This window comes from Macrobrachium nipponense, chromosome 11 (genome assembly GCF_015104395.2).
Source record: "Macrobrachium nipponense isolate FS-2020 chromosome 11, ASM1510439v2, whole genome shotgun sequence".
NCBI classification, from domain to species: domain Eukaryota; kingdom Metazoa; phylum Arthropoda; class Malacostraca; order Decapoda; family Palaemonidae; genus Macrobrachium; species Macrobrachium nipponense.
Window position 1 is genome coordinate 100,714,187 of NC_061087.1, and position 24,005 is coordinate 100,738,191.

Here is a 24,005-nt window from a genome sequence, read left to right on the forward strand (position 1 = left end):
TTTAAATGTCATATTGCATGGGGTGGTTATTCGTTTCAGACTTCCTGTGGGTCTTACACAAAATAATTAGATGCTTCAAAAGCCATTTCATTCATCCCGTGACTTTAATTCTATAATCACGCGTTTGTAACCTCTAATTGAAGCTTCATCTCGTGGTTTTCGTTCTAGTCACTTAATAACTCAATGTTAGTTAGATTAAATGTACTGGCATAATAGAAAAAAAATGAATGCTACTGCTCGGTGACTCTATCAAATCCGAAATTCTGCTGCTGAACAAACATACTCGTCATAAGCAGTTTCATTTGAACTGATACGTTGCTTTAGAAATCCTATGAAAGTAGACGAAACACGTACGTTTGTCCAACAGCTTAAACATCAGTGATTTCAAAGTGTATAGGAAGCTAATGAGCAAACAAGTTCGAAATACCTTCAATGCTCATCATTTGTGGAAACTGAAGCATAGTGTATTTTACTAGTTTATATATATATGTATATATATATACATATATATATATATATAATATATATATATATATATATATATATATATATATATATATATATATATATATATATATATATGACTGGTAAAAAAGTTCTGTTTCAACAGAATTCCATCTCATAAAATGAGCCCATAAAAACGCCAAAAATATAGAGAGAAAAATACTATATTTCAGACTGCTGTCTCTCTCTTCTGAAGAGAGAGACAGCAGTCTCTGAAAGAAGTATTTTTCTCTATATTTTGGCGTTTCTATGGGCTCCTTTTATTATATTATTATATATATATATATATTATATATATATATATATATATACATATATAATTTCTTATGCCTTCGTTCTCTGAGTAGCACAAGTTTTTCTTCGTTCTATCAGAAATGATGGAAAATTCATCTTCATGTCAGTGGGACTTACTCAGTTCAAAAATTTGTGAGTTATGTACTATAATAATAACGATCTCATGAATATTGTAGGCTTCAAAGTTTGAATTTAGACACCATGTAATAAGAGAGAGAGATTAGAGGGGGAGGAGCAGAGAGACGAGAGAGAGAGAGAGAGAGAGAGAGAGAGAGAGAGAGGGGGTTTAACAGCAGTACGTGATCAAACTTTTCGACATTGCTGCTTTATCCACGGGCCTTCCAAACCCAACCCTTGTCTGGGGTCTCAACACCATTTTGCGCGCGAGCGCCCTTAATAACATTTTAGCCGTAAAAAGTATCCCCAAACGTTTGCCAAACCCATAAAAAAAACTCCCGGATCCATAATAAACGAACGTTCATGCATATTTTACACGAACTCTTACACCGGGTCCGCGTTCAGGCTTTTGCCTTTGGTCGGCTTTTGTCTTCTTCCAAATGAACCACATATTATTAATATTATTATTATTATTACATTATGATTATTATTATTATTTTATTATTATTAATTATTATTAATTATTATTATTATGTTATTATATATTATTATTATTATTATTAGTTGGTGGGATCTCTTCTTTCTTTATTTCCCTTTTCTTCCTCATAATGAACACCATATTCTTTGGAAGGTTGAATTTCAAGTCAGTGGCCTCTGTGGGCTTGTTCCATATGATTAGGGTTCATTTACTGAACAACAACAACAACAACAACAACAACAACAACAACAACAACAACAACAACAACAACAACAACAACAATAATAATAATAATAATATAATAATAATAATAATAATAACACCATTAACGTTTATGTTAAAATCAGGTCTCTAGAATGATTTGCATGGCTGCTATAGGGAAAGAATAGCAACATGAGATGTGGAACGTAATATAATTACCCGTTATCTCAACATGGTGCCAAAACAATTAAGGTTATTGACACTATGATTAAATGTGGAACTCAAGAGAAGGATAAGAAAATAAATCAATAAAAGGCCTGCATTCATACAGCCCAGACTTGCATATAAAAACACGGATTAATTGTTTTTAATAACCAATATGCGCCCTTAACTTCTCGGTTTTTTCACACTTAGGCAACGCTTGTCACTACTGAACTTGGATCCAAATAGGCAACGCTTGTCACTACTGAACTTGGATCCAAATAGGCAACGCTTGTCACTACTGAACTTGGATCCAATAGGCAACGCTTGTCACTACTGAACTTGGATCCAAATAGGCAACGCTTGTCACTACTGAAACTTGGATCCAAATAGGCAACGCTTGTCACTACTGAACTTGGATCCAAATAGGCAACGCTTGTCACTACTGAACTTGGATCCAAATAGGCAACGCTTGTCACTACTGAACTTGGATCCAAATAGGCAACGCTTGTCACTACTGAACTTGGATCAAAATGAAGAAAGAATGAAGATGCTCTGATACCCGTCTGAGAGTCTGGGGTATCAGATCTAGCCAGAATACACGTGGAATTCAATAAAGATGAAAACAGCTGATGATGAAATTCATATAAGTTTTGATAGGAGAGGCCAACGCGCTCGGTAAACTAATAAAAAATGCCATTAAATTCTCAGGTGTCATGGAATAACATCAGGATAAGTCGTAAATCTTTTTTGGATTTCCTTAGAATCTAGGTAACTTTAAGACCTCATATGAATTCGGCAGTGGTTGGTTATTATCCCGAAATGAATAAATGGCTTATCGATCACTCCATTAAGTGGGGAACTGAATGAAGAAATCAGCTGGTTGCCTTCTTTTTAGAACTCTAATCTCAATTTTTCAATAGCTGATTATGAGTTCTTCATTAGTTTCAGAGTACGTCCCCTCCACGAAAGTTGTCATCTTGCCCAAAAAAAAAAAAAAAAAAAAAAAAAAAAAGGACGGAAAGAGCTCATGAAAAGCTCTTTAAACATCAATCGAAAACTCTCATTACGAAGGTATCGTCAGCTGATAGGTCAACAGCCCAAGCAGTACAGGTTCATTAAAAAGAAATTCTGCTCTACTTTTTCTCAATATTTACAAACATGAGCTAGCGACAGTTAAGCACTAGTACTTGAGTTGTGTTGTCCCATTTTGCATCTGCCGTGAACCTCCAGGATTTTATTTAATTCTGCAAAAAAAAAAAAAAAAAAAAAAAAAAAAATAAGGATCGGTGTCACAGGTTTCGTGTTCATCAGCCTTAATCTACAGTTTTTCCATTGTCAGTATACTTGCATATAGTACCTTACTACACCGATGTTCTTTAGAAAGAGGCATCTGTAAAGTTTGGCTATTGCAAACTTGTAATTTTCTATGATTTCATGTAAATGCTATGATATTAGCGTGAAGGTATTTGGAAATCATGTATGTACTGCTTGAATATTTCAAAAGAAAAAAAAAAGATTTCTCACTTCGAAAGGGTTTTACAGTCATTATAAGCAAAAATGTTGCGTTTCTTTTTACCCTTCCTCTATTACAAGTGTTGAAGTCAGTGTGAAATACGTGACGTCTGTTACAGTAGCAAATATGAATGCAGGGGTAACCTCATACTGATTCATATTGTTCTTCATACTCCGAGATCGGCGTCAGGGGCCCTGGTAAATGTGACGCCAGATAGTTTACGACGATCCATCATCAGTCAGTCATTTGTTAGGGTACAGATCCCAGTGGAGGATTATTCTGTAAAATGTGTACAGATACGTCATCCAAGAGATGTTATTCTTGTTGACATATTATTAAGAGGGAGGGACAGTTGATTCAGATAACGAAGATTAAAATTGGAAAAAATGAAGGGGGGTAAAATGCGGATTTTAACGAAGGTTCATTTTTTGTTAATAATGTGAATTGTAACAAGTTCCTGTGGCTAACCAGTTTACAGTGATCTTTAAGACTACAACTTGAAAGGGGAAAAATTGTCAGTAACATCTCATCAATTGAAGAAATAGTTTTGATTGCTTAAAAAAAGTTCTGCTGTAAAGTTACTATCATACATATTCCGGACTAAGTTTCAATTCGTGTAACGGTAGTACACATCAGGTGGAGCATTGTGGGCATTACCAAAGGATGATTGCAACGTCCTTAGGGCTCGTAGCCGCGCTTATGTTTTAGCTTTTTACTTCACCTCCGTCTTGCTGTCCAATCTCTGTAACTATTACTTATTTCTCACCTCCATCTTGCTGTCCAATCTCTGTAACTATTACTTATTTCTTCAAATGTAGCTTTTCTTCTAGTTTATGCTTTAGGTATGTGCACTTCATTTCATTTAGTCTCTGGATCTCTTTACTTTGCTATTCAACCACCCTTACCCCCTCTTTTCACTGCCTGAAGCGCTGAATGGTTCAGTGTGTCCCACTGATTGGGTTTGTAGCCTGAATTTCATGGTTCGCTCGTTCCCCGCAAAGCTAACGATTCTCATCGTATATTAAGGTCGATTAAGGTCAAATTTACGTGCTCTGTGGACAAATGACTGAGAATGGACTTAGTTTTTTGCTAAAAATCAAAATATTAGAACCTTATTTAAATGGCCGTTAATAGTAATGAGGTCGCATGATGCAACTATCGTAATATTATTTTCACAAATTGAGAAAACTTAAGCAAATCTCTCGAGTTTTCACTTGTTTCCTGATAAACGAGGAATAATAATAATAATAATAATAATAATAATAATAATAATAATAATAATAATAATAATAATAATAATAATAATAATAATAATAATAATAATAAATAATTCTTATCACAGTAGAGAAAGAAAAAGACACAGGTAGGCATCCATTTTATTGATAAGGTTGAAGGATACATGCAACACAATGATTGGTGGTTTTCTAGACTCAGAAAAGTAAACTGACATCTATATTTCATCCTAAATCTATTATCACCACACCTAGACATGTTTTGCTCTTTTTTTTCTCTCTCTTGTAATCTACGTATTTACAGTCATGTTACATTTGTACACATATATATTTAATATAATTACTATTTACAATATCTAGGGCCCAGAATTCGCACCGAGTATCTCCCTCGAGTAGGTAGCAGCGAGATGACACCTGACACTACCGAAAAATCATAGAAAAAAAAAAACACAATAAAACAAATGAAAGTGGAATGACACCAAAAACAGCGGTAGATGCTAATGATAGTAGTTATTGAACCTTAATCTTAACCCTAACTAGATACGTGGTGGGCTAGTCGAGGGAAGCACCCAGGCTCGATCTTTAAGATATTGTGCTTATTAACAATACTTAAATGTTATGATACAAATTGGAACTATACATATTCTTGTATTAAATATAAAATCTAATTTCCCCAAGCAAACAAAGCTTGTTATTATTTATTCAAAACTAGAAATTCTAGGAAATATTTTGCAAGCACCGTTGTAAGGATGATACAGTAGACTTAAAAATTATTGTGTGTATGGACTTTGTGGCGCCAACTACAGCCAAAGCTATGCCTTTGTGAAGCATTCTGTCTCTCTCTTTCGCACGCTCGTTCTCTCTTCCTTGCACGCACAAGCATATATGTACACACGCAAACGCACTCTTACACACAGACACACACACCATGCACGCGCAATCACTCATGTTGCTGTGGCTTTTTATTTTTTTTATTTTTTTTTTTTTGCAAATAAAGCTACTGGTTTGGAAAGGAACAATCACCTCGCCGAGGTAGCTCCTTCCCGGGTGTGTGTGTGTGTGTGTGTGACCTCTCACGATGGATATCCAGAATATTATATATATAAAGGAACGTGACAAGAAAAATACTTCGCAAAAATTCGGCAAAGGCTTAACAGCTAAGACCAACAGGGAAACAGAATGAACAAACACACGCACACTCATTATATTTATAAGTAATTTGTATAGATATATTTATATATTATTTATATAATCTTTTTTTTATACAAGTTGCGGTATTAACCATTGCGTCTTTCTAGAAAATAAATATTTCATCTGCATTTTGTTTGTTTATTTATTTATTTATTTATTTATTTTTTACTCTATGAAAACATCACTCGGGTAATGATATCTATATCAAAAAGAAACTTGTAGCTGGAGTTCGGGTAGCGAGCGTCCTACCATCGCGTCGTTTTTTTCAATATAAGATTTTCGTCACATACTAAAATAAAATATTAAAACACTCAGTTCTGCATACTATTCTACTCTATGCGAGTCTTCTTGGTTTCTTTTCATTTTTCAGTTTTTCTCCAGTTTTGTTTTCAAGTTTAATAACTGAAGAATTGGTGACATATGTGGAATTATTTTGCACAGTCATAGTTGCTGTAATTCATATTTTTCATATTAGAAATATCTTACGTTAAGTCAGCATTCTCACATTTCTTGATATGAGTTACACATTGATGTAATTCTTCTGAGTCAGAAACACGGTGAAAAATCTTGATAAGCTAGAAACTGCTTTGATATCCCAGCTGCCGAAAGTCTCCATGTATAATTATTGTAAATAATTACAGTAGTGATTCAGATGAATTTAGTTTAACATTAGGAAATGTTTAGTACAATTCTTTGCTATCCACTTCGGCATAACTGGAATACTCGATTCCAGTATTCCCAGGTACGCTAACTTAAACTTTTTATTTATTTTATTTTATTAAAGTATAAGCATTTCTGTATTGCTTCATAATAGACTTATATTATTTATATTATATATATATATATATATATATATATATATATATATATATATATATATATATATACAATTTTCCAATACATTTCCTTAACGTTGGTAATGTTTTTAATATTTCTTTGGTAAAAGATTATTATTTTCCCCAGAAGTTCAACGAAACATATCAAAATCAAAGCACAGTATGAGGATACAGGATGATGAGAGAGAGAGAGAGAGAGAGAGAGAGAGAGAGAGAGAGAGAGAGAGAGAGAGAGAGAGAGAGAGAGAGAGAGAGAGAATGGGTAATTCATTTCACTTAAGAGTTTTTCCCTTTGCATCTAATCTTTGTTTTACCGGATGGAGGTGGAAAGGTGGATAAATTAATGTCATTTATCGTTCTCCGTCGTTCAATTTATAACATGTTTTTCCTTTCATTCAGAGAGAGAGAGAGAGAGAGAGAGAGAGAGAGAGTCATACAAAAGAAAGTAAATAGCATGGTAAAGTTGACAAGTAAAAAAAGACATAATTTAATTCTTGTATTCTATATGTAACAATATATATTAAGGGACAAATTAATAAAGCAGGAATTAGAAAATAAGATCATAAAAAATATATGAAAAGAAGGAACAACAGGAATTAGAGGCTAATGGACAGTGCTTAGCGAAGCACACACAAATAGAAAGAAGTAATTGACGCATTAAGGAAGCGATGCAAAAATGAGGTAAACATCAGAAAAAGTTGGAAAGGGGAGAAGAAGAATGTGGATAGTTAACAAAATAAACAAACTAATAAGCAGATGAATATGAGAAACGAAGAAAGCGAAAGAATCAGATTAAAAAGAGAAGAATCTTGACTTTGTTAATGGCATTACCAATTGCAGTTTTCGATGACAACAATAGTTATTAAGAAGGTAGGAAAAAAGAATGGTGGACATAGATGAAATGAAGAGCAAGTGGCGTTAATGGTTGGGGAGATAGAAAATGAAAATAATAAAGAGAACAGATAAACGAATAGGAAGTAATATATAAGGTCAACAGGTAGACGGAGAATTGTGTGTGTGTGTGTGTAAATTGATGGGCGTGCGTATATGCATTTGTTTATTTCTAATTAACACAAATAATTTTGTTAAGGAGATAAAATTGACAAATGAAAAGTAATGAAAGATACAAATAATCAGTGAAAAGTGTGACAATCAGTCATCGGTCGCCATATTCCACCTCAGGTAATGAGGAGGATACAATTAGAGATGAAATAAGCATCGATAACCCCATCTCCTACTTTTATAACGTAATTAGGCATTCGAACGCTGACGTCAGCGGTCATTTACGAGCGAAAGAATCTTCTTCCGAAGGTGACTTCTCCCGAAATACCGTCTTTCAATAAATCATTTTCATTATTATTCAACCTTCGCCTTGGACGCTGCGAATTCTTTTTAAATGATGAAATCACCAATTAGTGACCTCCATTCATCACTTTTCATCCTTCGCCAAGGTTTTTTTTTTCTTTTTCCCTAATTCGAACACCGCCCGAAACAAACAATTGGATTCAATTAATCCTAACTAAAGTTGGACTCTGAAATAATATGACCAGAAATCCATTCGTGAAAATCACACTCGGCAGTTATAATATGAAATGATGGAATGATTGCTGGAATTCATTTTGTTTATTGGTATTTATAGCACCGAATCTCAATTTTTCCAGGCGGAAACTTTCAATTAAATCATTACATTCCTCTCGGCAGTTGGTGATATCAAAGCGATCTCGGCTGAATGTGTTAGGAAGGAATGGCGGCTTTTGTTGGCCGTAATCAGCATTTCGTTGCATAATCTACGTCAGTCTCCATTTTATTAGAAATAATAATTACAGTTCAAAATTGCATGGAAATGAATCAATTACCGAATACTCATGAATTCGCAGTCTTGCTTGATTTTAAGAACCTCTTCAGCCATTCAAATAACATCACTAAGTTATTTTTTTCAGACGAAGTTCAAAAACCATTCAGTACTTGTGAAAAGTCGGTTAAAGTACTCAAGAATTTCACTCTTCACTAAAGTTGCCTGTAGTGTGTATACACCCGCAGTAACGAAAATGTAATTTCTGGAAACTCATTGTTTGCATGACATTGTGCATTTCCTCACGTCACATTTGTGGCCATGCACGGAGTTATAGGTTGAGAGATTTAACTAGTTGCCTTAGCTACGTTATTTAGTTTTCATTCTCCTCTTTGACAGTATAAGAGAAATAGCATATTCCCGTTGGATAAATTCATCGTTTGGTTCCTTTGGCTTTTGTAAAAACGTCACTTCTATCACTTCAACACCAAGTAGGTCACTGGGACAGTTAATGCCATAGGTACACAAGTACTTACAAAGTTTTTTTTTGTTTTTATTTATTTTTTTTACACGACACATTATTTCTGGACATGAAATGTTTAGAAAAACTTCCAACACAAGGAATAGATATCATCACCATCATCTTCATCATCATCCTCATCATCACCTCTTACAAATAAACGAACCAGGTACCAGGACCCGATTCTGTTACACTCCAACACGAATTTATTATACACGCACGAAGAAAGACACCGCCGAACATTGACACGCACGCTCTTATTAAAAAAAAAACAAGAAAAAGATAAAATGTCTCATGTCAAAAAGAAAAATCGACCATCTAAATTGCGAACACTAAGTAGTAGTAGTAGTAGTAGTAGTGGTGGTGGTGGTGGTGGTAGAAGCATTTCTGAATACAAAATGCAAACTCGGTCATTTTGACAGAGTTCGGGCAGTCCACAAAAACACACTGATATGGTGATTCGAACCACAGCTAGCTCTGGCAGACCAGAATCTTCTTGAAGGCTTTTCGAAACTCCGGGTTGAAAATGGTGTAGATGACGGGATTCAGGAAAGAGTTCATGTACCCGATCCACGTGGTTAGAACGAAGGCTGTCATGCCTGGCTCTAGGCTGGTGTTGCCCGTCTTCTTGCTAATTGCATCGAGGATGTTGCAAGTGAAGAACGGCACCCAGCACACCAGGAAGGCTCCTGCAATGGAAGGACTGTGATGTAAGGTTGAACTTGCACTCTTGAAAAGCATTGCATTTGGTAGACAACTTTTGAAAAGCGATTGAAAGGAAACTTGAGGGTTTTTGTTAATGATAAACAAATGACTGATTTACAAGTTATATTAACTTCAGATAGGCTGGCCTCAACTTTACTTAAAATGAAGGCATGTTCATTTTCAGTACCTTTCTACTTTTAAAGGAGACCCTCAACCTTTAGCACAATTTATAGCACAGTTATTAATGATCAAATGATCTTTTTCAAAGACAAAATGCGTATTGCTAAACGTTTTGGGAAATGCAATACCCTTAACGGTTAACAAAATTCCTATAAATTCTTTGATACTAAATACATATCCTAACAAATATCATTGATGAAAAGAATTCTCCATAAGGTAAGATGAACTCCGCAAGAAACAAACCTTTGGCAAAAGCAAATAATAAAGCCTAGGATCAAAATTTATGAAGAAGAAAGACTGGAACAGCCGGCCCCCTAGAAAAATGGGATTAATATTGTATGGGGCAAGAAGAAGAAGTAGGAGAACAATATGGAACGTCTGTCTGTACGTATGTTAGATTTTATTTCGAAACAAACAAACACACACGCACGCTCACGGAAAACATCCCAAGAGAGAGGACTAAACACCCCTAAAGCTAAAGTTAGTATACGTACAGTACCTGTCCTTCAAAAACAAACAAACAAACTCACATACACTCTCTCACACAAACAAATAAAAGCAAGCAAGGTAGGTAGGTAGGTAGGTAGGTAGGTAGGTAGGTAGGTAGGTAGGTAGGTAGGTAGGAAACATTTATTAGGAGAGCCTGGCCGGTGCCAATACTTCGTTTAACGCCAGAACCGATAACTAATAAAATCCCAACCCTTAATCTTCGCATCTTCCGCTAAATTAGTTTTTCCAGGTTGGCGCTAATTGAAGAAGGGTGGACGTTGCCTTGCTGCGTAAAAAAATCGGTGCGCGTATTTTTATATATATAGTCGTTCTGACTTTCTTCGTTTCCTTGTTTCTCTGCTGGGGGCGTCTCGCTCGCTTTCAAATAGGGTGGTTTTTCTTTTGATCTGCTTCGCGTGTTAATAATGATGATGACCACTTCTGCTTTTTATGATGTTTGTAATGAAGAAAAATGTTATCATAAAATGATACTGATTGAAATTCCCAGCTTATGCGTTCGTGAACCTTTAGTTAGTTTTTTTTTAGGGTACATTGTGAACTGGTTAATTTATAGAATCAACCCTATATTCTCTTCTAAAAAATGTTCATGACTGGGATAAACATATTGGAATATACAAGACGAGTACGATCTTTAAAAAATGCAGTGATTTGCCTTGTGTAATGAAATGTAATTTCCGTTCTATTTGTAATTGTTGCCAATAATATATACATCTGAAAGTACATTTTCTCAGAGTGGACGCTTCCATGTATATATATATGTGAGTGCTGTTCCCAAAACAAATCCATTCAGCCTTACATGGGTTCCTTCCCTTGATAGATAAATATACCCAGAGGCCCACAAACCCCAATGTGTTAAGCCCTGGCTGACTGGAAAAGTCCTCCCACCTTTTCTTCTTCGGGCCAAGAGCAAAAAGGCTGATAATAATAATAACAATAAAGGCTGACAATAATAATAATTTTCCCTTACCCAAGACAATGGCGAGCGTTTTGGTGGCCTTTCTCTCCTTCTTCGCGGACGACTTCTCCCGCTTCTTCTTGCTCGCCTTATTGACTTTGTAGATGGTGAAGCGAGCCGAGGAGGCCTTTTTGTCCTTCTTCTCCAGGAGCTCTCCGGTTTCGGCCGCTGCTGCCGCCGCCGCAGCTTCCGTGCCGCGGCCCCCGGCGGCGCCGTTGCGTTTGGACTGTATCTGGAAGGGGGGCCAGCCAGTTCTTAGGGATGTGGTGATGATGCTCGGGCTACGTGAACGTTATCATAAACCCAACAACTATACCTTGGACATATTGCTTCGATGTTAAACAATGTTTGTTAGCTTAATGTGTATTTTAAAGTCGTGCGTAAATGTAAGTTTACGTTCCAATAAATAGATGGACATTATTAATGCTCTTTCAGATATTGTTCCACCACTATTTATATATAGTAGACGCCCCTAGAGTGTGGAGGACAATGGTAAATGTGACAACAGTTTGGATATCGAACTAGCAAATTAAATGCGGATTTATATCTTCATGTTATCGTACGCAAAACTAGAGATAATTACATACAACCTATCAGGGTTCCAGTTGAGACACAAGAAAGGCGGATTAACTGAAGTCGAATCAGACGTTCATATGTAAATTAACCTCACATTACATGAAAAGTGTGGTTTTAGATGAACTCATTTATCTAGCCCACTTACCCAGGATCTAAATATAGTTGTCTTGGGTGACCTGATCCAAATAAATCTTCTGTATTCTCGTTACCTGATGGATTTTGACAAAATTGAGCATACTATGTTGAGCTTCTGTTTCCAGTTTCATTTTGCGTTTTCATTATTACTTGCAAATAGATTCAGAATATAAGTTTACTTTCCAATATAGATCTGAACTTAATTCAACATTTCACTTTTAATGTTCTGTATTGATTTTATCTAAATTCAATTCTCTGTTCTTTTATTATTTGGATTTTCAAAATTTGGTTTTGGTTTTCCAACTGTCTTTTCTGAGTTATCATAAGTGATTTCAATGCAGTAGTATCAAATTTAAGTAAAAACTTTAATTATGAGTAATTCTCACTGCTCTTCAATGAGTTGAAACTCACCATTCTTTCCTAAGTTTTGCTTCAAGTATTCCATAGAGAATGGATGGAGAAATGTTTAATTGTAAGTCATCCACATTACTTTTAATTCAATTATATTTTCACTGAGTTCAGACCCAGTTACTTGGACTTTCTTCCATCAGTTATAATTCAGTTACCATTGAGATCTAGAGTTTCTTCCCTTCATTTTAACAAAATATTTTTGACTTAAACGAGACTCAGTCACCCTGACTTGATTCCATTAATTTTAAATCAGTTGTCGACAATTGAAACCTTTACTTTCTTCATCTGCTCCTAATTCAGCATTTTTAATCGACCTGAGACCCAGTTACTTGTACTTTCTTCCATCAATTTGAATTCAGTATCCAGTGAAACCCTGACTTTCTTCCCCCAATATTAATTCAGTTTTTAAAATCGACGAGAGACCCTATTACCTTGACTTTCTTCTGCTTAATGAGCAACGCCTGTCTCGGCGAAGATGGCTGTTGGTTTTGGTTACACCTGTTAGCACCCTCTCCAGGTAGCACCCTCATGCCTTCGGCGGCACCGTTCCTACTGGATTGGACGGAAGTTGGGGCACCGCTCGCCTCACTGGACCTGGAAGGGCAAGGGCTTTGTTCATTAGGTTTATTTTACTTTATATATACTTTTTTTTATAGTTTGACCTCGAATGAGAAGGGATAATGTGTGTGTGTGTGTGTGTGTGTGTGTGTGTGTGTGTGTGTGTGCGTGCGCATAGTTCTATCAACCTCTTAATATCTCGAGTCATTTGGAAATAGACTTGGTAGTGACAAGCATTTCCAAAATGTGAAGAAATCGAGTCTGGTAAAAGGTAATCGGTGGATTTTGAATTTATATATATATATATACGTACATATATATATATATATATATATATATATACATATATATATATATATATATATATATATATATATATATATATATCTTATTGAATTATTTATGTATATTAATTATCACATCGTTGGCGCTATTGCTTTATTATTATTATTTTTTATGAAACCATTAATTCCTGATGTAATTATTCTTGCTAGTAGCAATAATACTACTATTATCACTGCTTCTACTACTGCTAATACTAATAACGAAGGGATTCAGACGAATAATAATAATAATATAATAATAATAATAATAATAATAATAATAATAATAATAATAATAATAATAATAATAATAATAAGAGTGCTATCATGTAATATAGGATTAAATTCTGACTCCATAATGGTAATGAGGATATATTAACAACTTTACAAAACTAAAGGAAATCCAACGAAACACTTAAACAACGTCCAAAATCAAAGTCGCTCAAAAGTGCCGAAAATCAGCAGGCAACGGCGCCCTCCCTCCCTCCCTCCCTCCCTCCATCATGACACCCGTCAATAAATCTGTAACGTGATTCCCGATCGGTGCAAACATATTCGGAGCAAAACTGGTTTAACAAGGGCCCATAATGAAATTGATTTCGCGCCCAAATGAGCGCGATGATAAACTGAATTCACTTGAATTTCAAATGACGCCCACGTGAGTTTAATTCATTAATAACAGGAAGCCAATTCCAGGTATTGCTGCCTTCGCTGACACAATAATTACGAATGATAACCCAGATTTTTTTAAAATTTATTTATTTATTTGTCAGTTTAGGCAATAAAATATAACGCGTTTCGATCTGAATATTCGAGCGCATTTCAGATTTCCACTTCATCAAGTTTTCATATTGTTATTCATGAAGTAATTAAAGAATATTGATTAAAAATGCGTTTAAGAGATATTTAAAACGAGGTTGTAAGAAAACGGGTGGGGTGGTGGAACTTGATTTGTTAACTGAATAAATTTACTTTTTAAAAATAAGTGATATTGAACACATCATGAAATAAAAACTAGCAAAATTGGTTACACGCACACACGCAAAAGATTGTACAGTTGATACGAAAATGTACAAATATTATTTGTTGACGTAGATACTAGAATTATTCTGCTGAAACCATTCTCATATTTAATGTCCCCAAAAGAATGTCACCTTTGGTAAATAATTCATGTAATTATTTCTCTTGATGATCATTCGCACCTATTATATTCATTATTTTGAATTAAAATAATAAAATAATGGAGTGTGCCATTGTGTAAACAAACAAACAAACAAACAGAGAAATGAGCGGGAAAGTATATCCCATATTCATTAGCATATGTTTACCCATACTTACTCCTTTTCCTCTTTAAGAGGGGTTAGGACTAGATCTTGAGTTTTAGGGTTTTTAATGATATGGCAATTCTCCGCTCCTTCCAATCCTATCGCTGCCTCGTCTCCTTCCTCCTCATCTTCATCCTACAAATATTTCAAGACCAGTTACCAAATTTTACATTAGTCGTGGTAAATGTTACATTTATAATGCGTGAATTATATCTTTATCTTTATTTTCAGATATATGCATTTATATATATATATATATATATATATATATATATATATATATATATGAAAGTCATATCACAGTACCGTGATTCATATACATACATCGAACTACAAATGTCCTTTAATATCTAATTCACTCTACCTCGGAATTAATATATTTCCATATATGCTTAAGCGAAGGGGAATTTTTATTAGTTGATAATAGAATTGTCGGCGCACAATTCTATTGTCGCCTAATAAAAATTCCCCTTCGGTTAAGCAAGCATATATGGAAATATATTAATTCCGAGGTAGAGTGAATTAGATATTAAAGGACATTTGTAGCTCGATGTATATATATATATATATATATATAATATATATATATAAATATATATATATATGTATATATATATATATATATATATATATATATATGTATGTATTATGTATGTATATTATATCCCTTACCTGACTATTACTAGTGTTATTTGTATTTTTGTCCTCTTCAATGAGGACGGTTGACTTGTTAGCGGGAGGTGGGACTTCCGTACCTAGAGTAGTCTCCGCTAACTTTCTCGTTTGGGCTACGTTTTCTATGACGCTTCCTGCTTTTATCTCGCTCTGCTTCGGTTTCTTCTTCCTTGCTCGCTCTTTCAAGGCCTGGAAACCACACAGTATACAGTTCATGATATGAGAGAAGAGAGAGAGAGAGAGAGAGAGAGAGAAAGAGAGAGAGAGAGAGAGATTAAGTGTAGCATTTATATATTATCATTTTCCATATTCACAATCTTTATTTCATATTTTGTATGAGTATAATATATATATATATATATATATATATATATATATATATATATATATATATTATTAACTTGTGATCTTTGATAGAAAATAAAGAGCAAGTACTTTATAATTGTGTAATGCTTCATTTGATTTGGCTGAGTATAAGGCGTCAGCACTTACATATCAACTGTATATTTAGAATTGATCGATATTTACCAGTGCATATTATAACATCCCCTCCACTCTCTCTCTCTCTCTCTCTCTCAAAACACGACCCCACCTCACCCCACCCGCAACCCACCTTGAAAATTCTGATGTAGAGGTAAATCATGACGATGCAGGGGATGTAGAAGGAGAAGAGGGAGGAGTAGAGGATGAAGTCGGCGTTGACGAAGGTGCAGTGGTTGGCCGAGTCGTCGAATCCCCCCTCCCCCCCCCGACACTCCTCCGAGGGCGAGTTCGCCTCGTTATTGGTCCCTTTCCACTGGTTCACGAAAATGAGCGGCAGGCCGATGATCGCCGACACGAACCAGATGATGATGATCGTTAATACTATTCTCTTGTTGTTTTTCGTGTGGGCGTATTTTATGGGTTGCGTCACCGCTATGTACCTGGAAAAAAGTATCACGTCTCAGTTTCACTGAAACCCGTTCAAGTTTCAGCTTGATTTTTTTTTTATTTCTAACAGATCTTAAGGATATTTAAACTCTGGGTCTCTGAGCTCGTCATATTTCACCGACGTCCTACTTTTCATATATCATCATTTCTTATTACCATCTGTTACTTCTTTCGAATGAGTACTATGTTCTTTGGAAGCTTGAATTTCAAGGCAATGGACCCTTTGGTTGGATTGTTCTATATGAATAGGGTTCTTCTGATGGATAATAATAATAATAATAATAATAATAATAATAATAATAATAATAATAATAATAATAATAATGGAAAAGTAAATCCACAATAATAGGTCTGTTTGATCTTGTTCTTTGAAATACAAAGCAGAAAGCTTTCGATGACCTGCATGGTCTCCCTTGACAAGGAGGACCATGCAGGTTATCGAAAGCTTTCTGCTTTGTATTTCAAAGAACAAGATCAAACAGACCTATTATTGTGGATTTACTTTTCCATTTTATTTTATTAACTCATGTGATTATGAGTTTTCTTTGAATAATAATAACAATAATAATAATAATAATAATAATAATAATAATAATAATAATAATAATAATAATAATAATAATAATAATATAATAATAATAATAATATAAAATACCAAGAGATGAAGGACACGATCAGGAAAGAATATATGCAGAGACTCAAGGGGATACTCAAGTCAAAACTCAACGCCGGAAATATAATAAAAGCCATAAACACATGGGCAGTGCCAGTAATCAGATACAGCGCAGGAATAGTGGAATGGACGAAGGCAGAACTCCGCAGCATAGATCAGAAAACCAGGAAACATATGACAATACACAAAGCACTACACCTAAGAGCAAATACGGACAGACTATACATAACGAAAGGAAGGAGGGAGAGGACTACTAAGTATAGAGGACTGCGTCAACATCGAGAACAGGGCACTGGGGCTATATCTGAAAACCAGTGAAGACGAGTGGCTAAAGAGTGCATGGGAAGAAGGACTAATAAAAGTAGACGAAGACCCAGAAATATACAGAGACAGGAGAATGACAGACAGAACAGAGGACTGGCACAACAAACTAATGCACGGACAATACATGAGACAGACTAAAGAACTAGCCAGCGATGACACGTGGCAATGGCTATAGAGGGGAGAGCTAAAGAAGGAAACTGAAGGAGTGATAACAGCGGCACAAGATCAGGCCCTAAGAACCAGATATGTTCAAAGAACGATAGACGGAAATAACATCTCTCCCCTATGTAGGAAGTGCAATACGAAAAATGAAACCATAAACCACATAGCAAGCGAATGTCCGGCACTTGCACAGAACCAGTACAAAAAGAGGCATGATTCAGTGGCAAAAGCCCTCCATTGGATCCTGTGCAAGAAACATCAGCTACCTTGCAGTACTAAGTGGTACGAGCACCAACCTGAGGGAGTGTTAGAAAACGATCAGGCAAAGATCCTCTGGGACCATGGGATCAGAACGGATAGGGTGATACGTGCAAATAGACCAGACGTGACGTTGATTGACAAAGTCAAGAAGAAAGTATCACTCATTGATGTTGCAATACCATGGGACACCAGAGTTGAAGAGAAAGAGAGGGAAAAAATGGATAAGTATCAAGATCTGAAAATAGAAATAAGAAGGATATGGTATATGCCAGTGGAAATCGTACCCATAATCATAGGAGCACTAGGCACGATCCCAAGATCCCTGAAAAGGAATCTAGAAAAAACTAGAGGCTGAAGTAGCTCCCGGACTCATGCAGAAGAGTGTAATCCTAGAAATGGCGCACCACATAGTAAGAAAAGTGATGGACTCCAAAGGAGGCAGGATGCAACCCGGAACCCCACACTATAAATACCACCCAGTCGAATTGGAGGACTGTGATAGAGCAAAAAAAAAAAAAAAAAAAAAAAATTAATAATGAAGATATTGAACGCTGGTCTCGAATGGAATGCAGAATACTTGATGTTTGTGGGTGATGAAGTACTGACTGGGGATAGTAAAGAGAGACTGTTTAGATTAGCGAAAGAGTTTGAAAGTGTTTGCAAGAAAAGAAAATGCGTGGTAAGCGTTAACAAAATTAAGGTTACCTTGGTAAATGGGAACCATGGGGATAAGGTAATGAATGTTAATATGGCTGATGAGAGAATGGTACAATAGATTCTTTATAGGTAGAATCAGATGAACAATGAAATTAAAATGAAAAATTTAAAATACATGATAAAAATGGAATAGGGAGTATAGGAAGATTATACGGGTCAAAATATATGGATACCGAGAGCAACTAACAAACCAATGTCTCGCCTTTCACTAAGAATCCCAAGTCCTACATGTTTATAGAGAACTGCTGACAATCCCAGGTCCAACCTTTTTCCACTGAGAGCTAACAGTCTCAGGTTCTGCCTGCCCATACCAAGAGCTACTAACAATCCCGAGCCTTATCTGTTCATACTTAGAGCTAATAACAAAACCAGGTCCTATTTGTACATAGGGAACTCCTAATAATCCCAGATCCTACCTGTCCGTACTGAGAGGTACTAACAATCTTAGGTCCTAACTGTTTCTAACGAGAACTACTAACAATCGCAGATCCTATGTCCATATACCAAGAGCTACTACAATCCCAGGTCCTACCTGCCCATACTAAAAGATACTAACTTACCTGTCTATACTAATAGCGACCAAGTTGAAGATGGAGGAAGTCGAACACACGACGTCCGTGGAAATGTAGAGATCGCACACAATGGGACCCAACTCCCAGTATGAAGACAGCTGGAAGAGAAAGAAAGACGCGCTTTTAGAATATGCAATGCATTTGCTTCATATGACAACATGGCATTACACACGAGATATCTTGATGTGCCTTTACCGTTGATTTTCTTTCAAAATTTGTAATGGTCTGTTATATTGATTGCAACTGAAAAAGCTCTCTCTCTCTCTCTCTCTCTCTCGTCTCTCTCTCTCTCTCTCTCTCTCTCTCTCTGTCTCTCTCTCTCCTCTCTCTCTCTCTTTCTCTCTCTCTCTAAAGGAATACATATATTTGAGTTGTTCTTTGACAGTTATGATTTATAAAAATTAAATCTATTCCATTCGTGTATATATATATACATATATATATATTTATATATATATATCTATATATATATATATAATATATATATATATATATATAAGCCTGCCTATCTTCTCTGAACTGATAGGTAGTCTTCTAATACTTATAAGCTTCTGTCAATAATTCATATTTTTGGATTGTACCTTTTACTTTAGTTAAATGTTTTTTAAAAAGAATACATTTTATTCCAGACTGATGATGTGCCAATGTCTTGGGGCACGAAACGTCTCTAATAAATTGATCATGTGACCTGTTTTCTTGCTGGAACCCCTGTTGGAATATATATATACACGTATATACAGAGAGAGAGAGAGAGAGAGAGAGAGAGAGAGAGAGAGAGAGAGAGAGAGAGAGAATCAGTTTCCCTCCAGGCAAAGGCCTAACAACGAAAAGTGAAATTCCCGCCGGGAATTTCGGCGGACTTTCCTCGTCAGTATTTTTGGCCGTCTTTTCAAACCATAAATTCTTCGAGGCCAGTAGCAACAGTAACCAACAGGTCAGATCAGTAAAAATAATAAAAAAATTTATCCAGCAATAGAATAATAGAAACAGAAATTGTTCGTTAATTTTATGAAAAATCTAAATAAAATGGGGTTTTACCAATTAAGCTTCGGCGTTCCTTGCTTACAGGATGGAAAAAAAAAAAAACCACGGGAAAAAACTAAAATAGCCCATCAAAGATAAAAAAAAACACTTCAAAGTGGTTTGTCAAAGAATTTGATGCACGGTGTTGATGAAGCAATCCTAGAATTTACTAGATTTATTACTATAAAGCTCTCACAGCTGCGATGATTTATAAACTGTTTCTAAATACCACACGTGAAGAGGTTTTTGAACTCTTGTTAAAGAAAACTTTTGGACTAAATCATACAGATAAATTAGAAATGAGTGCTTATCAGCGCGCACTTGTACTTGATTACTGCGCAAGTAAAACCTATCTACTTGTAAAATCCCCGATACATTCGTTACGTGATCTGACGTATAAAAATATTTGAATAGTTAGCCCAGAACAATGATAAGAGAGAATGGTAAAGCTGGCAGGGAAAAGAAAACGTGGTGCAGAAAGTTTATCTTTTTTAACGGATGTAAATATTGAGAGAGAGAGAGAGAGAGAGACCTTAACCTTACCTTACAGACCTTACATCTTGTTCGGGTTGCCCCAGGTCCCTCAGTGTGAGGCACCTCTAATGTCTACCAGAGAGTTGCTAGTACATCTTCCGGTATATTTTGCATCTTCCAATCTTGGATGGTCTGGGATGCAGTTTAGATATTTGTCGAGCTTATTCTTAAACACATCTACGCTCACTCCTGATATATTCCTCAGATGAGCTGGCAACGCATTGAATAGACGCTGCATTATCGATGCTGGTGCGTAGTGGATTAATGTCCTGTGTGCTTTCCTTATTTTTCCTGGTATAGTTTTGGGCACTATTAATCTACCTCTGCTTGCTCTTTCTGATATTTTTAGTTCCATGATATTTTCAGCTATTCCTTCTATCTGTTTCCATGCCTGAATTATCATGTAGCGTTCTCTTCTCCTTTCTAGACTATATAATTTTAAGGATTGTAGTCTTTCCCAGTAGTCAAGGTCTTTAACTTCTTCTATTCTAGCTGTAAAGGACCTTTGTACACTCTCTATTTGTGCAATATCCTTTTGATAGTGTGGGTACCATATCATATTGCAATATTCAAGTGGACTACGAACATATGTTTTATAAAGCATAATCATGTGTTCAGCTTTTCTTGTTTTGAAGTGCCGTAACAACATTCCCATTTTTGCTTTACATTTTGCCAACAGAATTGCTATTTGATCATTGCATAACATGTTCCTATTCATCATCACACCAAGGTCTTTAACTGCTTCCTTATTTGTGATTGTCTCATTATTAGGTCCCCTATATGCATATAGCTTTCTTTCTCTGTCTCCATAATTTATTGATTCAAATTTATCAGAGTTAAATACCATCCTATTTACCTCTGCCCAATCATATACTTTGTTAAGGTCTCTTTGTAGAGCGTTCCTATCTTCATCACAAGTAATTTCTCTACTTATTCTTGTGTCATCTGCGAAACTACTCACTACCGAATCCTTAACATTACTGTCTATGTCTTCAATCATAATAACAAACAGTATTGCAGCTAACACCGTACCTTGGCTTCATCCGATTTCTCATCGTTTGCAATAACTATCTGTTTTCTGTTGTGTAAAAATTCTTTTAACCATCTTCCTACTTTATCCACGATATTGTGTTTTCTAATTTTCTTCGCTAATATATTATGGTCTACTTTGTCAAAAGCTTTTGCAAAGTCTAAATAAACCACATCTGTTTCATTTCCGCTTTTCATATTTTTGAATATGTTCTCACGGTGGACTAACAGTTGGGTTTGTGTACTTTTTCCGGGTACGAATCCATGTTGTCCTTTATTAAACAAATTATTTTTTATTAAATGTTTCATAATATTTTTCTTCATTACCCTTTCATACACTTTCATAATATGTGATGTTAGACTCACAGGCCTATAATTACTTGCCTCTAGTCTTGATCCACTTTTGAAAGTAGGGGTAATATATGCTAATTTGTGCTCATCATAAATCTTGCCTGTATCTACACTTTGTCTTAATAATATTGCAAGTGGCTTTGCGATAGAATGAACTACTTTCTTTAACAAAATAGCAGGCACTCCATCCGGCCCTGCGGCAGCTCCATTTTTAATTTCATTAATAGCCTGCACAATATCAGCTTCATTAATATCTATGTCAGCTAAATATTCACTATTTTCATCCCTTACTTCTATATCATTATCTTCATTATCTTTTCTAGGGGTGAATTCTCTCTTATATCGTTCTGCCAATAGGTTGCAAATTTCCTTTTTTTTCATTCGTTAATCTCCCTTCAATTCTTAGAGGGCCTATTTCTATTCTTCTTTTATTCATCTTCTTCGCATATGAGTATAATAGTTTGGGATTTTGCTTGATATTTAATAGGGTTTTTTCTTCCAAGTCCCTTTTTTCATTTTCTTTTGATTGTATAATCTTTTGTTCTGCATTTTCTATCTTACTTTTTAGTTCTATAACTTTCCATGCATTTTTTTCTTTTGCAAGACCTTTTTTCCACTTTCTGATTTTTGGAACAAGATCCTTCTGTCTCTTGGTATGCATGACTGATGTTTATTTTCTTTTCTTCTTCGGTATATATTTATCCACTATTTTCTCTAATATTTTATATAATATCTCCGTATTTACCTTTATGTCATCACTTACGAAAATGATGACATAAAGAGAGAGAGAGAGAGAGAGAGAGAGAGAGAGAGAGAGAGAGAGAGAGAGAGAATTTTTCAGGAAACTGTTTTCTTTAGCGTGGAGAGTGAAATAAAAGGATATGTATAATTGACATTTCTCAGTTGCAAAAAAAAAAGAAACGTCACGAGCTTTTGAATAGCAGTACTTGCGGTTATTCTTGATGACCTATTATTTCAGAAGGAGACATTATACCATGTTCCTGCTTAAGTACCAATTGTAGGCGCTTGGTGCTTCGTCACCCAGACGCAAATAGCACTGTGAGAGCAGCAACTCGAAACTGGAGTACCTTGAAATCGCCTATTCCAAGAAGCTGCAGGTTCGTTGAAATAATGAATTCACACTTGTGTTATTTATTGATGGTGTGTTAATGGTTTTGATAAATGATTTAAGAGCAAGAATGCTTGCTTGCGCCCACGAATACATACACACACACACACACACACACACACACACACACACACACACACACATATATATATATATATATATATATATATATATATATATATATATATATATACACACACACATATATATCTATAACCAGACAATAATAGAATAGTCAAGAGATTTTTTAAAAATGTCGTCTGTGCACTTTACTTATGTAGATGATACTGACAGTTATTGCCATACTTTTCTTCCATTTAAAAAAAAATTCTGAGTTAGTATTATGATGGTGGGAATTCACTTTAAAGATCTTGTATAGTCTAGTAACAGGAACAAGACACTAACAATGGAAATAGTAGCACCAGTAACTTTCATTTTTTCATTCAGAGAGAGAGCATACTGTGCCCCTGGTGGGGGGGTAATGCCGTCTGGCATTACTTAATTAAGGTTCTCTGCACCTTCCTCTTTGGCCCCTAGCTGCAACTCCTTCGTTTCTCTAAATACCTCCGCTCTTATTGTCTTTCTTCCATCTTACTTTCCACCCTCTCCTAACAGTTGTTTCATAGTGCAACTGCTTTGAGGTTTTCCTTGAGAACCCTTCTTTTCCTCTCAATTTCCTTTTTAGCGCTGAATGACCTCGTATGTCCCAGAGCTTCGTCGTTGGCCTTAATTGTATACTCCATTCCATTCCTTATCAATGATCAAAGCTGATCATTGATAATAATAAAAAAAAGATGCAAGCAGGGAGAACAGTGACAAGATGCCTAATCGTCTGACCAGAAGCACACGTCGGTTTCGATGTATTTAAAAAAAAACCGGGCTATTTTGGCGGGCCACATGTCAGCAGCGTCCTCTGGAGGCGAACATGGTAGAAGCTTCAACTATTCAGGGTCGACAGAAGGTCAAAAGGTGTGACAACCGTTCTGATGTTCGAGTTACTAGCTTGCTCTAATCGCATTTTTATCAATGCGCTGTTGACAGGTTTGTCAGTTTAATCTGAAATCT

At 35.5% G+C, this 24,005-nt stretch overlaps 1 protein-coding gene and 1 long non-coding RNA gene across 2 annotated transcripts in view; one reads left to right on the forward strand and one right to left on the reverse strand.

Moving 5' to 3' along the window:
- LOC135207987 (uncharacterized) overlaps positions 1-24,005 on the forward strand; it is a 112,672-nt gene that overhangs the window by 58,381 nt on the left and 30,286 nt on the right. The gene's annotated exons all lie outside the window — the stretch shown is intronic.
- Positions 4,676-23,688, reverse strand: LOC135211617 (dopamine D2-like receptor). The gene is made up of 8 exons (XM_064244925.1): positions 23,536-23,688; positions 18,863-18,972; positions 15,849-16,158; positions 15,233-15,424; positions 14,574-14,695; positions 12,786-12,948; positions 11,245-11,464; positions 4,676-9,571 (listed from the first exon to the last, which is right to left on the reverse strand). The coding sequence occupies exons 1-8, from the start codon at positions 23,686-23,688 to the stop codon at positions 9,354-9,356; spliced, it is 1,488 nt and encodes a 495-aa protein (XP_064100995.1). The 3' UTR covers positions 4,676-9,353.